The following is a 15,553-nucleotide window of genomic DNA, read 5'->3' as shown; positions in this document are numbered from 1 at the left end:
ATAATCATTTATAGACAAAAACGAAATCTTGAGATACAGCATTATCTTGAGATCTAATATACCAGGTATACATAAGAATATCAAAAGATCCAGCAAGTCTGGGATCAAGCCTAGACATATTTTTATTATTTTATTTTATTTTATTTTATTTTTATAAAACTCCATAGGAGCCGGGCGCAGTGGCTCATGCCTGTAATCCCAGCATTTTGGGAGGCTGAGATGGGTGGATCACTAGAGGTCAGGAGTTCGAGACCAACATGGTGAAACCCCGTCTCTACTAAAAATATAAAAATTAGCCGGGCATGGTGGCGCACACCTGTAGTCCCAGCTCGTTGCAGCTGAGACAGGAGAATCACTTGAACCCAGGAGGAGGAGGTTGCAGTGAGCTGAGATTGCGCCATTGCACTTCATCCTGGGCGACAAGAGTGAAACTCCATCACCAAAAAAAAACAACTCCATGGGTAAGCCTGAAGAAGATCCCCTTTTGAGAACTCCTGGCATAGAATATGTGGATTAGAAACAGTAAGGTTAGAGAACCACTAGCATAAGTGAGAATTAGAGCAGTAACGTTGTGCCAGAAAACACTTTAAATAATAACTGAAATTAGAACTGGATAGCACTATACTTTTTTTTTAAATTGAGGTGGAGTGTCACTTTTGCGCAGGCTGGAATACAGTGGCATGATCTTGGCTCAGTGCAGCTTCCGCCTCCCAGGTTCAAATAATTCTCCTGCCTCAGCCTCCTGAGTAGCTGGAATTACAAGCAGTGCCACCACACCCAGCTAATTTTTGTATTTTCAGTAGAGATGGGGTTTCACCATTTTGGCCAGGCTGGTCTCAAACCCCTGACCTCAGGTGATCCACCTGCCTTGGCCTCCCAAAATGCTGGGATTACAGGCATGAGCCAACATGCCTGGTCTGTATGATTTTTATTTGTATTATTATTATTTTTGGGGAGCTTTTGGGGTTTCTTAAAAAAATATTTTCCAGCGGGGTGCAGTGGCTCACGCCTGTAATCCCAGCACTTTGGGAGGCCGGTGCGAGTGGATCATGAGGTCAAGAGATCAAGACCATCCTGGCCAACATGGTGGAAACCCCGTCTCTACCAAAAATACAAAAATTAGCTAGACGTGGTGCCACACACCTATATACTCTCAGCTACTCGAGAGGCTGAGGCAGGAGAATTGCTTGAACCTGGGAGGCGGAGGTTGCAGTGAGCCGAGATCACGCCACTGCACTCCAGCCTGGCAACAGAGCGAGACTTCGTCTCAAAAACAAAGAAAAATATTTTCTATCCATGGTTGGTTGAATCTGCAAATATGGAACCTATAGATATGGAGGGCTGACTGTGTTTCTTCTGCCTCTTACAAGAGCACAAGTCATGGTGGATTAGGGCCTAATTTCCAAAAAGAGGAAATTTATGTTACTAAGAAACCCTCTTTAGTATCAAAGAAATGCAAATTTGAAAAGCAAGAGGATAATAAATAAAATAAATAAAGCCTAAATTTAATAATCACCTCTTTAATGCCCTTATCTCCAAATACAGTCACATTCTGAGGTACTCAGGGTTAAAGCTTCAGATCTATTTGGGTGGGGGATACAGTTCAGCTCATCACAGGAAGGCAAAAATCAAATAAGTATGAGAGGAAATGTGGATACTTCATTAAGATAAAATCATAGGTGCTTGAGAAATAATAGTTACCTATTTTACTAAAGTGACATAAATATAGATGATAATATGATTGAAAAGAATTTTAGCTGTTTTGTAAGTCAGGAGCCTTTGTTCTTTTTTCCTCTTAAATTTAAAGAACAATAAAATCAACATAAAGCATAGAATATTATTTTAATAAAACAGATTATTTGCTATCTAGCAGATTACACAAAAAGTAAAGAGTAACATTTTTATCATAGGTATTTATCAGTAAACCAAGGGAGCAGGTCCTTCAAAATGGAGTGAACTTTGCTAAGATGTTAACCATTTTATAGCTTCTTTCAGACTCAGGTATAAACTGAGGAAAATAAAATTCATTTCCCCACTTGTATCTTTAGTTGTGCTCTTTAATATTCTGGAACAAACTGACATTTTGCTTGAGTTCAGTATTTCTGTCTCAGAGGGTTCTTGAAGTCAAAATGATTTTCTTTTTCTTTTTGTTTTGAGATGGAGTCTTGCTCTGTTGCCCAAGCTGGAGTGCAGTAGAGCAATCTCAGCTGACTGCAAGCTCTGCCTCCTGGGCTCACGCCATTCTCCTGCCTCAGCCTCCCGAATACCTGGGACTACAGACACCTGCCACCATGCCCGGCTAATTTTTTTTTTTTTTTTTTTGTATTTTTAGTAGACGGGGTTTCACTGTATGTCTCAATCTCCTGGCCTCGTGATCCACCCACCTTGGCCTCCCAAATTGCTGGGATTACAGGCGTAAGCCACCATGCCCGGCCAGTCAAAATGATTTTCATATTAATACTAAGATGTTTTCTATGCTAAATGTAGTGCATTCAATATTGTTCATCTTCAAATAAAAAAGTATTTTTTAAGTTTCTCAATTTTAAGTTCTAATACGTTAAGTATTAATGATTTTAACCCATGTAAACAAAGCCCTTTGGAGTCCTGAATAAGTGCTAAGAGTGGAAAGGGACCCCCAGACCATCAAAACTACTCGTTTTCCTCGTTAAACAAAAGCACATACACAATTGTATCTCTATCAGTGTTTTGCTTCTAAATAGAAGTACAATTTACAGAATTGTAAATAGCTCAAAGACAGTGAAAGGTGGAGATAATCCTAAACAGTGCACTAATCAACACTCTGTTTTTTGTGGGGTAGGGGGTTCTATTTCAAGGTCTTCAAAATTTCCCTGACAATGTATTTTGTAAAGAAGAAGAAGAAAGCTGTCCAGGCTGGATTACAGCAATGTGATCACAGCTCACTCCACTCTCGACCTCTTGGACTCAGACTACAGGCATGCGCCACCACGCCTAACTAGTTTTTAATTTTCTTTTTGTAGAGACGAGGTCTTGCCATGTTGTCCAGGCTGGTTGTGAACTCCTGGGCTCAAGTGATCCTCCTACCTTGGCTTCCCAAAGTGCTGGGATTATAGGTATGAGCTACTGTGCCCAGCAGAGAGGAATTTTAAGGACACTTTCAGATAGAGAAAAAGTGGCAAAATTGTTTAGAGTATGTATTACAGGTAGAAGATATGATGCCTATTCATACACATTGAAACAAGTCATCACTATTCTTTAGATAAGGGGGGAAAATTGCTTGACACTTGAAAATTGGGGACAAAAAGGTCAGTTTAGATCCTAATGTCACAATATGCACTAAGATAAACTATAAATGAATTAAAGAGTAAAAGCTTCTTAAGACAAGAAAATATGAGTTGAGGATGGGAAAAGCCTTTCTCAGCATGTATACTATGAGAGTTATAAAGAATTAGATAAATTTGTTTAAATGGAAAAGTAAATGCTCTGTGAGTCAAAATTAAGCAAATAATTATTTGGAAAAAAATATTTGTAACAATTACAACCTAAGGTTAATATCCTGAATATCTAAAGTGCTCATACATATTAATGAAAAAAAAAGACATCTAATAGATAAGTAAGACAAACAAATAAAATAAAGGAAGTAGAATTTCCTAAAAGAAGAAATTTATATTACTAAGAAACATGCAAAAATTATTACCCTCTTTAGTATCAAAGATATGCAAATTTGAAAAGTAGGAGGATATTAAATAATTGTAAAAGATCAAGTATTAATCCTTTCTTTCCTGTTATAAGGTAACTATATAATAGATAGGGAGAAACTAATGCTTCAGCTACAACATGAAGTAGTGCTAACACATCATTTTTCAACCTACAATGAATGAATTCTCTAAGCAATGAGCATCAGTGCCTGCTTGCTACCACCATAAAAAAGAACTCAGTGAAAATTCTTCTCAAAGGAATTATGTGTTTCCTGATGGAACTACTCTCCTGCCTCCATGTAGTAGTTTTACTGAAATGATCAAATGGTGATTTAAACCTATCTAGATTGAACCACCAATTTGCAGAACAGAAGACCAAGCCAAATGTTAGGAGAAATCACAAAGATAAAGTCAGCAAAATCCAGTCTGCATAAAGTTGTATAGGACAAATGACTAGGTTTCTCAAACTTTTTTGAGTAGTGATTAAAAGGAAATTAAGGGTAGGACGCAGTGGCCCACACCTGTAATCCCAGCACTTTGGGAGGCTGAGGTGGGCAGATCACTTGAGGTCAGGAGTTCGGGACCAGCCAGGCCAAAATGGTGAAACCCCGTCTCTGCTAAATACAAAAATTAGGTGTGGTGGTGGGTGCCTGTAATCTCAGCTACTCAGGAGGCTGAGGTTGCAGTAAGCCGAGATTATGCCTCTGCACTCCAACCTGGGCAACAGAGTGAGACCTGTCTCAAAAAATAAAAATAAGACCAGGTGCAGTGGCTCACGCCTGTAATCCCAGCACTTTGGGAGGCCGAGGTGGGCGGATCACCTGAGGTCACGAGTTCAAGACCAGCCTGACCAACATGGAGAAACCCCGTCTCTACCAAAAATACAGAATTAGCCAGATGTGGTGGCCCATGCCTGTAATCCCAGCTAATTGGGAGGCTGAGGTGGGAGAATCGCTTGAACTTGGGAGGTGGAGGTTGCAGTGAACCGAGATCGCGTCACTGCACTCCAGCCTGGGGGACAAGAGTGAAACTCCGTCTCATAAATAAATAAATAAATAAATAAATAAAATTTAAAAAGGAAATTAAGGAAACTTAACTTTTGGTACCTAACTCAGCCTCCAGAAACCCATTCATGTATTGTAGATTAGTCAACCATCCTGTAGGGAATTGTTTATAGAGGGCAGTTGCCTTTTAAGAGTAAATAAATAACATCCTGCTAAATCTTTTGAGGAAATGAGCAATTCCATGTAGATTTGTGAGAATTATGTAGAAAAAAGATTTTAGGTTGAACAATTGGCTTATTTAATAGAGATTTACCCTTTTATTCTTAAAAGTTGTTTTGGCCTTAGGGCATTCTTGTAACTTCCAGAAAATTTGATAGTAATTATGAAATTATCGTTCTAAACTCTGAAGCTCATTTTTGGTATAACCTAGATAAAAATTGTATATTTGTATGGACAGGTATTTACTGATTTCTTTTACAAATAAAACATTGTGCTTGGTTGTAGGGAATAATCAAGGAAATTAACATATGGTCATTTCCTTGAAAAGAATGGATAATTCTATAGCAGCCATGGTCACAAATAATACAAGGTGAAGAATTAGTCAACTAAGGGATGGGAGTAGGTTAACAGAGATAGACTGTGAACTAGCCCAGCAATATTTTTGGTAATAGATACTCTTTCCAGTTTGGGGAGCAGAAGAAAAGAAGAAGGAGGAGGCCTGGAATATCTTTTTCAAAAGAAACTTTGTTGCCCTTTCCTTATTCCTAATAAATGTGCGTATTAATGTATACACTTTGGGGCCTAATTTGGTTTTTACTGACAAATAGCTGCCAACAAAGAGCTGTATGAGCTGTATGTATTACCTTGTACACCTATATTGAAAAAAAAAGTAGTTTTGCATTATGGAGTATTTACTCTAGAAGTTTTAATTTTTGTATTTTTGTTTGTTTCTTTTTAAGAATAATTTTTTTTTTAAGAGATTGGTCTTGCTATGTTGCCCTTGCTGGAGTGCAGTGACTATTCACAGATGCAGTCATAGCATACTGCAGCTTTGAACTGGGCTCAAGCCATCCTCCTGCCTCACCTTCCCAAGTAGCTGGGACTACAGGCACGTGCCACTGTAGCCCAGTTCAAAAATAAATTTTTTTTTTTTTTTAAAGATGGAGTCTTACTCTCTGACCCAGGCTGGAGTGCAGTGGGGCAATGTCAGCTAACTGCAACCTCCACCTCCTAGGTTCAAGCGATTCTCCTGTCTCAGTCTCCCAAGTAGCTGGGATTACAGGCACACACCACCATGCTTGGCTAATTTTTGTATTTTTAGTAGAGATGGGGTTTCACTATATTGGCCAGGCTGGCCTCGAATTCCTGACCTCAAATGATCCTCCTGCCTCAGCCTCCCAAAGTGCTGGGATTACAGACGTGAGCCACTGTGCCTCGCCAAGAATAAATATTCTTAATTTTTATTTCCTTATGGCTATCTTTTATAGCTTTCATTCTTTTTTTTTTTTTTTTTTAATCATCTTTGGTTTAAACTGAAATATACTGAGATGCAGATTAGAAAACTCTTTTTTTTCTTTCTTGGTGCAAAGCAGAAGAAAGGCTTGTAAGCTTCACCAAATGCTGCTTATGCTTATGGGATTGTTTAATGTTCATCATTTGGTCAGTCTTATCCCCATAGCAGTCAGAATATTTCAAGTCATTTTATACCATGAAGTCCACGAATGGGAGGCCTTATTAAATAAGATGATTATGTGAAAATCTAATGGCATATTGATGCTCTGAAATATGTTGTATAAATCTTGGCTTTTAATTTTTTACATTTTTATTACAGATTCTGAAGAATATTTCTGTGTAAAAAGAATTTTCTCAGGGGGAGATCAAAGCTTTTCACATTACTCTAATCCCCAGGTAATAATATAGTCATGTAAATAATTACTTAGCTCCAATAATTTTGACAAATTAAAAAAACCCATTATTAATGGTCTTTATATGTTACAAAGTAATTGCCTTAGTTTTTTTCCTGTCAAGTCTAAGAATAAATTTTTTCTGATCTATTTGACAGGTTTTTGTTTCAGGTGTTCAGTAGAGATTTAATTCTGTTTTAAAAACAAATGTATAGTAGGAATTTCTTGGTTTTTGAGTTATATATATCTCCTCCCTCTGACTAATCTTATTTGAAAATTTAGAACTGTGGGCCACCAGATGACTTCAGATGTCCCGATCCTACAAAGCAGATCTGGACAGTGAATGAAGTTCTAATTCAGAAATGGCTGAGCTATCCTTCTGGAAGGTTTCCTGTGGAGATAGCCAAGTAAGAAAAGCATTTTGGGTCAGGCACGGTGGCTCCTGCCTGTAATCCCAGCACTTTGGAAGGCTGAGGCAGGCAGATTGCCTGAGCCCAGGAATTGGAGACCAGCCTGGGCAACATGGCAAAACCTTGTCTCTACAAAAAAGTACAATTAACTGAGCATGGTGGTGCACACCTGTGGTCTCAGCTACTTGGGAGGCTGAGGTGGGAGGATCACCTGAGCCCAAGAGGTTGAGGGTGCAGTGAGCTGAGATTAACACCATTGCACTGTAACCTGGGCAACAAAGTGAGAACTTGTCTCCAAAAAAAAAAAATCCATGCATATTTTTAAAGATCTTAAATAAATATGTATAAGTTGTAGTTCTTTCATGTACATAGAGATATGTTAAATGATAACGTAAAATATTTAATGTAGCCATTTTAGGATTGGCCTTGAAATGTGTTCCTTCTAGTTTCACAATGGTCACTATCTTAACTTTTATACTTTCTGGAAGACTTGAATATTATTTCTTCCTTGAATATTTTGTTAACTTGTCTAATATCACTTAAGATGTTGTTACTTGTTTTTTGTTGGTATTTGGGATGATGGGTTGTATTTGAAAAGCTGTTTTGTTTTTCTAGATTGTTTTCCAAAACTATAATTTTTCTGAAAATCCCAAAGATATCCCAGATTAGGCTCACTGCCAATATAAAGTGTGTAATATTTTTTAAAATTAAAAACTTTTTACATGAACATAAACACTTAATTTTTAAAATTCCATGTTTTAAAGCAGATAACATTTGTTTGATAAATGGATGAAAGTAATATTTGAGAAAGTCTAGCATAAACAGTATTACCTTTATCAAGTATCATTTTATCACTCTTTAGCAATTTATGTAATTCCGATTCATCTAATTCGGTGTTAGAGGAGTGCTCTGTAGCATTAAATATTAGATTTTTCATTTTAATTCTTTTTTAAGAAAGGGTAAACAAATTTCTAATTCTGTGATTAAAAAAAATTTTTTTTTTAATTTTTCAGTGAGATAGATGGAACATTTTCTTCCTCTGGTTGCCTAAATGGAAGTTTTTTAGCTGTTAGGTAAGTGGCAATTCTTTAATATGCTGGAATTCTCAAATTTATTGTCTTAAATAGTATATCAAATTAAAAAATGAAATAATTTTAAATTTTTATTCTTTTTTTTAAATTTCTTTTCTTTTTTTTTTAGCAATGATGATCACTATAGAACAGGTACCAGATTTTCAGGGGTTGATATGAATGCTGCTAGGCTTTTATTCCACAAACTTATACAACCTGATCATCCGCAGATATCTCAGCAGGTCTGTTTTTTAAAGTATTATATTTACAGTATTATCTGTTGATTTTTTTTGTTTTGTTTTATGTTATACGTTTATAGCCTAATTTACTTTGCAGTTTCACAGACTCTTATGATGTGCTTTTAAAATAAAATTTTATTTTAAAGCATTTGTAATTTAGCTGTCAAAGATCTATAAATCTTTTCAGATGTTTGAAGCAGACCCTGAATTACTTAATATTACCATGTTGCTTAAGTTTGTGTATAGTTATAGAGGTAGAGAGTTTAAATTGAGACTTGTACACATGGTTTTTAAAATTCTCCAAGCAATGCTTAAGCATTACTTTTCATTGTGCTCCAAAGTATATTCACTGTAAGATGTTGTCTTTCTTTTTTCTTCTTCACCATTTCATGTTTGCTGTAGTGCAAAATTTTCCTTTTCTTTCTTTTCTTCCTGCCTTCCTTTTTTTTTTTTTTTTCTGTGAAAGTGTATTCATTTTAAATGAAGTAGGTTTTACTTTTTGTCAAAATATAGGTGGCAGCTAGTTTGGAAAAGAATCTTATTCCTAAACTGACTAGCTCCTTACCTGATGTTGAAGCATTGAGGTTTTATCTTACTCTACCAGAATGTCCCCTGATGAGTGATTCCAACAATTTTACAACAATAGCAATTCCCTTTGGTACAGCTCTTGTGAACCTAGAAAAGGCACCACTGAAAGTACTTGGTAAGAATTCTAATATTTTTTTCTTTTGAAACCTTTTGTCTTTAAATAATGCTCATAAGTTATTTTGCCATTTGCAATTCTGCTGCCCTGCTTATTTGACACTGTCTTAAGGGAAAAATGAACCTGTTTTTCCTTTTCTTGCTTTTGTCTAGTCATTTGATTCTAGTTGTTGCAGTTTTTGAAAGAAAAACATGTTAGATATAGAAGTTTAATCAAACATAACAGCAGAGACAGTATTAGGAAAGTTAAAAACTGTTACCTGTATTCCTTTCCCTCATCGCCTTTAGTATAATTTTGCTATTAAAGAAGTAAAGGAGGAGGAACAATTAAAACTGAACAAACATGGGCTTTAAATCTTTAAATCTTGGAACTTTGATATAAGCCCTTTATCTTATGTTTCCTTCACTTGCTAATTTCATGATATTTGATTTTATTTTTCTGCCTATAGACTGGACTATATTGCTCATCTGATCTTGCACTTCTGTCTCTTACCGCTCTGGTTTTTTGGCCTAAAGTTTTCTCACTTTAATTTTTCTAATTGTCTAGATTTTATCTCTGTCTCCTGGCCCTTATAATTTTTTTGCTACAGTTAACACAGTGCTTTTCTTGCTAATGGTATTTATTAGATATGTGGAGCTAAGATATATAGAAGTAATAATATCAGTACAAGAACTTTAAGGCTGAGGGTAAATGGAGGAAGCAGCGAGCCAGGGGTAGAATATGGGAATCTGAGGGAAAAAGAGTCAAGCAGGGACTTACGAGTATTGCTTTCCTGTTGTCAGAAGTTTTTGTATTCTTTCTGCCTGCTTCATAGGATTGAAGTGTTTGTACTTAGTAACTACAAATAGTGAATGTGGGGAAGGACCCATATGTTACACTTTACATTGTTCAGCTTCTGTATTTGATCTTCAGGAGTACCTTGCATTTTAAAGGTAGTGGTTCACAATATTTCAACCATATATTAAATTGAAAGATAAAACTTAGAAAGATCCTTAGTATTAGAGCAATACAATTTAAAGGATGTTTTGTTTAAAAATTGAAATTGTAATTTGCAAAACATTTTTAAATAATGGGTTTTAATATTAGGTATAGTGGTGAGTTTTATAATTTAGGAAACCAAGAATATAAATTCAACAAGACTTTCATACTTTATTTTTGCTTTTGAGAGCTTTTAGGACAAGATTGTTTAACTTGGTCGGGGGGGTTTATAAACCTTAGAAATGTTACCTAAGATATTGTGTTATATGCTCTTTCTGGGATATTCTAAGGGTTAACAACTACTGCTTCAGAAAAAAAGTCAGTATGATTTTGAAAATTGTGATTTTTTAAAAAATTCATTTTATTTGCATGTTCACTTTTTAATAACAGAAAACTGGTGGTCAGTACTTGAACCTCCACTGTTCCTCAAGATAGTAGAACTTTTTAAGGAAGTTGTGGTACATCTTTTGAAACTCTACAAGATCGGTATTCCCCCTTCTGAAAGAAGAATTTTCAACAGTTTTCTTCATACTGCATTAAAGGTTTTAGAAATACTGCATAGGGTATGTCCAATTGTTCCTTTATTTTCCTCTTTCCCCATTCCTATTAACAGATTGGTAATGTTCATTTTAACATTATTGGCAAAAACAATGTATATTATAGAAATTTGGAAATGTTATCTATACTTTCTCTTAAAAGAAGTAATAAACCTGTCCTTTGGAGCTCTGGTCTTATCTGACTTTGTTAGGCATGTATAGGTAACTTATCCATAGTTGGGCAGAATAATAACATACTAATGAGTTAGAATTCTCCTTGTATTTCCATATGAAGAATATAATCTGTTAGTTTGCATTGTATGGTTTTTGTTAGCTATAGGTGGTTATCCTATGAAAGAGATTGGGTCCTAGTTGTGATTATGAACATTTAAACTTGTGTTCTTTTGCTATAGGGTACTAATGACCTCAATTAAAGTAGAACATTTGAAACAAATGACTAATTTAAAATTGGAAACATATGTAATTCATTAATTTGCCTATTATTCTTCCCTGCCCTTCTTCCCAGTGTAAGAAATAGTACCCTTTACACTTGTAGCAGTTCAAAGTTATATGAAGAAGTAGACTCTGAGCTGTTTCATTAAAGATGGATTTCATCCCTGACAGTTGGTAGGTATATCTCTGTTATGCCATTTGGTTTTCTCAAGTTGCTATTTAGATGAGACATGACCTAAGGGAGAAGCATATGTTTCTGACCTATGGAATGACTAAAAAACCCACATGAACCTTTAATCTTTAGTTTCTTGTCCTTAACAGCTTCTTTGCATTTTTAGACCCTCTTGCCTAGTACTAAGGTAAATAATAAAGGGATAAAGGAGATAATCCATCTGTTCTTTTTCTAAGAAAGAACCTTTACTGACCATTTATTTTCCTATTTTAGTGAAGCTCCTGGGTGTTTTTCTCAAATACTTAACTTTCTGGACTTACTTTTTTCTTTTGTATTTAGTGTGTCCAAGATTCCTAGAAAAACAACTCATTTCTCCTCATTTTGATTGACGAAATCATAGCCATATATTTCCTAGGGAAACAGGTCATTCTTACGTTTGCCTTTACCCAGAACAAGGCTTTCTTTTAGCATATCAGGGTCCAGGTCTGCAGTAAACAGTTATTAAGAAGATTCTCTAACTTCATAAGATGGGTCTCTACCTTTCTGTGTCCTTTTTGCCGAGGATTCGAGAGATTAATTAGATTGTTTCTTTTATCTGGACTTTGTCCTACTACTTTGGTGAACAATTCCTTTTCAGCTGGACCCTATTACCAAATAATTACTCATTCTGTGCTTTCATTATCTGCTTATCTTTATTCCCCCCTTTAAAAAGTACTTTTTTTCCTTAGCTGTGTCTTTTACCTCGAGAAAATGGAAGGGGAAGAAAAGGGGAGGAAATTGAACATTTTTTCTTTCAAACTACAGGCAGGCTTCAGCAAGTTAAATTACCTGCCTAGCTCAGTAACTTCAGTCTCAACTAAGGAAGAACTTGATAGAGTTTCATCTTCAGAGACCTTTTTGATGGACTCCTTCTAAATACTAGAATCTTCACATCTTGTTAGTTGAAGGAGAAGGGAAAATAACATTTATTGCTTGCTAACCACAGGTAGGACTAGAACCTCCTTTGTCTGTAGTTCATGTGAATACTCTTTAGATATATTTAACTTTTAAAACCCTATATAGTTGGTATTTTGCTCCTTTTCGTAGACTGGAAAAATGAATGTCCACATCAAAGTAAGTAGTAGAGTTGAAATACAAATACAAATCTTCTACAAAGTCCCTGCTGTTACTAGTGTTCTTATATTAGCAGATATAGTAGTATAATCTGTTTAGAAGGGGGTTTGATTTTATTTTATGCTCCTAGAGCTAGAAGTTCATATTCTAGATCACATGTAGTATGTTATAGGTGCTGGACTAGGAATCAAAAAGACCATATTTCTAACCCCTCTGTGTTGCTTCCTACCACTGTGATTTTGAAGAAGTCTTTTTCTTTATCCCATATGCAAATGAAGAATTATCTCTAAGGATTGAAATACCAGCCCTGATAGTTTTCCAAGATTTATGTATTGTTTAAGTTATACAATATGGGCTGGGCATGATGGCTCACGTCTGTAATCCCAACGCTTTTGGTGGTGAGGCAGGCAGATCACTTGAGATCAGGAGTTCGAGACCAATCTGGCCAACATGGTGAAACCCTGTCTCTACTAAAAATACAAAAAAAATTAGCGGGGTATTGTGGTGCGTGCCTGTAATTCCAACTACCCAGGAGGCTGAAGCAAGAGAATCGCTTGAACCCAGGAGGTGGAGGTTGCAGTGAACTGAGATCACACCACTGCACTCCAGCCTGGGTGAAAGAGTGAGACTCTGTCTCAAAAAAATTAATAATACAGTATACGTAAGTTATTATATATTCATAAGACAGTGATTTTGTTACCACCACCATTTGGATGGAAAACCACTACTTTTGACTTGAAAGTATTGGGTTAGGAGGAAATTGAGTTCTTGTTTGCAGTAGTTACTTAGTCAAAAGCAGTATGATACTGGTATGACTTTCTTAAGCATCTCTTTTTGGGAGGCTTTAGAGCAGTGAATTATCTTTCTTCTATGCCTTAGAGGAAACTTTGCTTCATCCTACTCTGCCATAAATAGGTATCTGTAGATACGAACTATGAGGGACGATTCATTTGTATCATTCAAGAAAGCTATTACTATCAAAACTTGTTTATTCAAAGACACCTTGTATCTGACAGCTCCCTATATTCCTTCCCTCTGCTCTGTGGTTAAGAATTAAGGGGAATTTCCTCAGTATTCTTCTTTCTCTAACCCTGGAGCATAATTATGAACTAGAGAACTGGACTTTGTGTTCCCTATTCATTTCAGGATTTATGGATGCACTTGTTCCTCCCATATGTCATGTCCTTTGGAAAGTTTTTGAATTAAAAATCGTTTTCAGTTCTCCAAATGGCATCATAAGAAAATACCTTTGGTACCTGCTGTCAGGAATGGATGTATTGTCAGCTAAATGAGTTTACTGGCAAATAATTGGGTTATTTAGTAGTTTCTGAGTTCCACTTATAAACATTATAGACATGCTGGTATGCCAAAAGAGAAGCCTTACTTGGTCTGTCTAGCCTAGTTGCTACATATTTGTGCTGATCTAAATCAGTGATTTTCAAACTATTTTATGCAGAACCCTTAAATAAAACCAAACAGATAAAACATACTCACTATAACCACCCTCGAACTGAGGTTTTAAAGCAAGAATACTAAACTTTAATTAAAATGTGAAATAAGTGTTATAATCAAACTTACATAGATTTTATTTTGTACATTTAGGCAATAATCCTAAACATATAAGTTGTTTTGAACTTCTACCATGTGACTTCTTTTTAAAATTCATTTTGCAAATATTGAGTGCCTACTATGTGCTTATTATTATATTAGATATTAGGGATGTCGTGATAAAGAAAAGACGTGATTTCTGCCCTTGTTGAGCTTACAGTGTTGAGAGATTGTATAAACTTTTTGGTCTTTATGTTACAGCATGGTAAGTACTAGATTAGGGAAAATGCAGAGTGCTATGAGAACACTTGGAAGGGCATGTAACTATGAAGGACTAAGAAAGACTTCCTAGAGAAAATGATGGCTTGTTGAACCTTACCTACCATGCAAATAAATTATTTTTATTCTAACATTAACATTTATTTTCAAAAACTTATATATCGTATCAGCAAGATACACAAACTACAAACACTGGTTGCGTTTCTTTAATTTTTCTTTAATTCTTAATTTTTGTGGGTACATAGTAGGTATATCTTTATGGGGTACATGAGATGTGCTATCAAATCCTAGGTTTGGCCAGGTGTGGTGGTTCACACCTGTAACCTCAGCACTTTGGGAGGCCGAGGCCAGTGGATCACTTGAGGTCAGGAGTTCAAGACCAACCTGGTCAATATGGCGAAACACCATCTCTACTAAAACTTACAAGAATTACCTGAGCGTGATGGCACTTGTCTGTAATAGCAGCTATTCAGAAGGCTGAGGCAGGAGAATTGCTTGAACCCAGGAGGTGGAGGTTGCAGTGAGTCGAAATCACGCCACTGCACTCCAGCCTGGGCAATAGAGTGAGACTCTGTCGCAAAAAAAGAAAAATCTAGGTCTTATTCATTCTTTTGTTGTTGTTGTTGTTGTTGTTTGTTTGTTTTGTTTTGTTTTTTTTATCTATTAGCCATCCCAACCTCACCCATGCCCCTGCCTCCCCACTACCCTTCCCACTTCTGGCAACCATTCTTCTTCTCTATGTCTCCATTAGATAAATTGTTTTGATTTTTACATCCTACAAATAAGTGAGAACATGCGATATTTATCTCTGTGCCTGGCTTATTTCACTTAAATAATGTCCTCCAGTTTTGTCCATATTGTTGCACATGACAGGAATGTCATTTTTTTTTTTTTTTTTTTTTTTTTGAGATGGAGTCTTGCTCTGTCACCCAGGCTGGAGTACAGTGGCGTGATCTCAGCTCACTGTAGCCTCTACCTCTCAGGTTCAAGCAGTTCTCTGCCTCAGCCTCCTGAGTAGCTGGGACTACAGGTATCTGCCACCACAACTGGCTAATTTTTTGTATTTTTAGTAGAGATGGGGTTTCACCATGTTGGCCAGGCTGGTCTCGAACTCCTGGCCTCAAATGATCCACCTGCCTCAGCCTCCCAAAGTGCTGGGATTACGGGTGTGAGCCACCAAGCCTGGCCAAGATAGTACTCCATTGTGTATAAATACCACATTTTCTTTATTCTTCTTTTTTTTTTTTTTTTTTTTTTTTTGAGATGGAATCTCGCTCTGTCACCAGGCTAGAGTGCAGTGGCACAATCTCGGCTCACTGCAACCTCCATCTCCCAGGTTCAAGCAATTCTCCTGCTTCAGCCTCCCGAGTAGCTGGGATTACAGGCATATACCACCACACCCGGTTAATTTTTGTATTTTTAGTAGAGACGGGGTTTCACCATGTTGGCCAGGATGGTCTCGATCTC

At 36.4% G+C, this 15,553-nt stretch overlaps 1 protein-coding gene across 11 annotated transcripts in view; it reads left to right on the top strand.

Annotated features, from left to right (window-relative positions):
• The window catches only part of LOC105466126 (HECT and RLD domain containing E3 ubiquitin protein ligase 4), a 153,895-nt gene that overhangs the window by 72,194 nt on the left and 66,148 nt on the right, over positions 1 to 15,553 (top strand). For all 11 annotated transcript variants that reach the window (XM_071069628.1, XM_011715102.2, XM_011715103.2 and 8 more), the window contains 6 exons: positions 6,513 to 6,589; positions 6,868 to 6,992; positions 8,009 to 8,068; positions 8,196 to 8,307; positions 8,818 to 9,007; positions 10,376 to 10,548. In XM_071069628.1, the coding sequence (XP_070925729.1) occupies positions 6,513 to 6,589; positions 6,868 to 6,992; positions 8,009 to 8,068; positions 8,196 to 8,307; positions 8,818 to 9,007; positions 10,376 to 10,548 (737 nt within the window). The remainder of the gene's footprint in view (positions 1 to 6,512; positions 6,590 to 6,867; positions 6,993 to 8,008; positions 8,069 to 8,195; positions 8,308 to 8,817; positions 9,008 to 10,375; positions 10,549 to 15,553) is intronic.

Source organism: Macaca nemestrina, chromosome 9 (assembly GCF_043159975.1).
Source record: "Macaca nemestrina isolate mMacNem1 chromosome 9, mMacNem.hap1, whole genome shotgun sequence".
NCBI classification, from domain to species: domain Eukaryota; kingdom Metazoa; phylum Chordata; class Mammalia; order Primates; family Cercopithecidae; genus Macaca; species Macaca nemestrina.
This window is presented reverse-complemented; position numbering and strand designations above follow the sequence as displayed.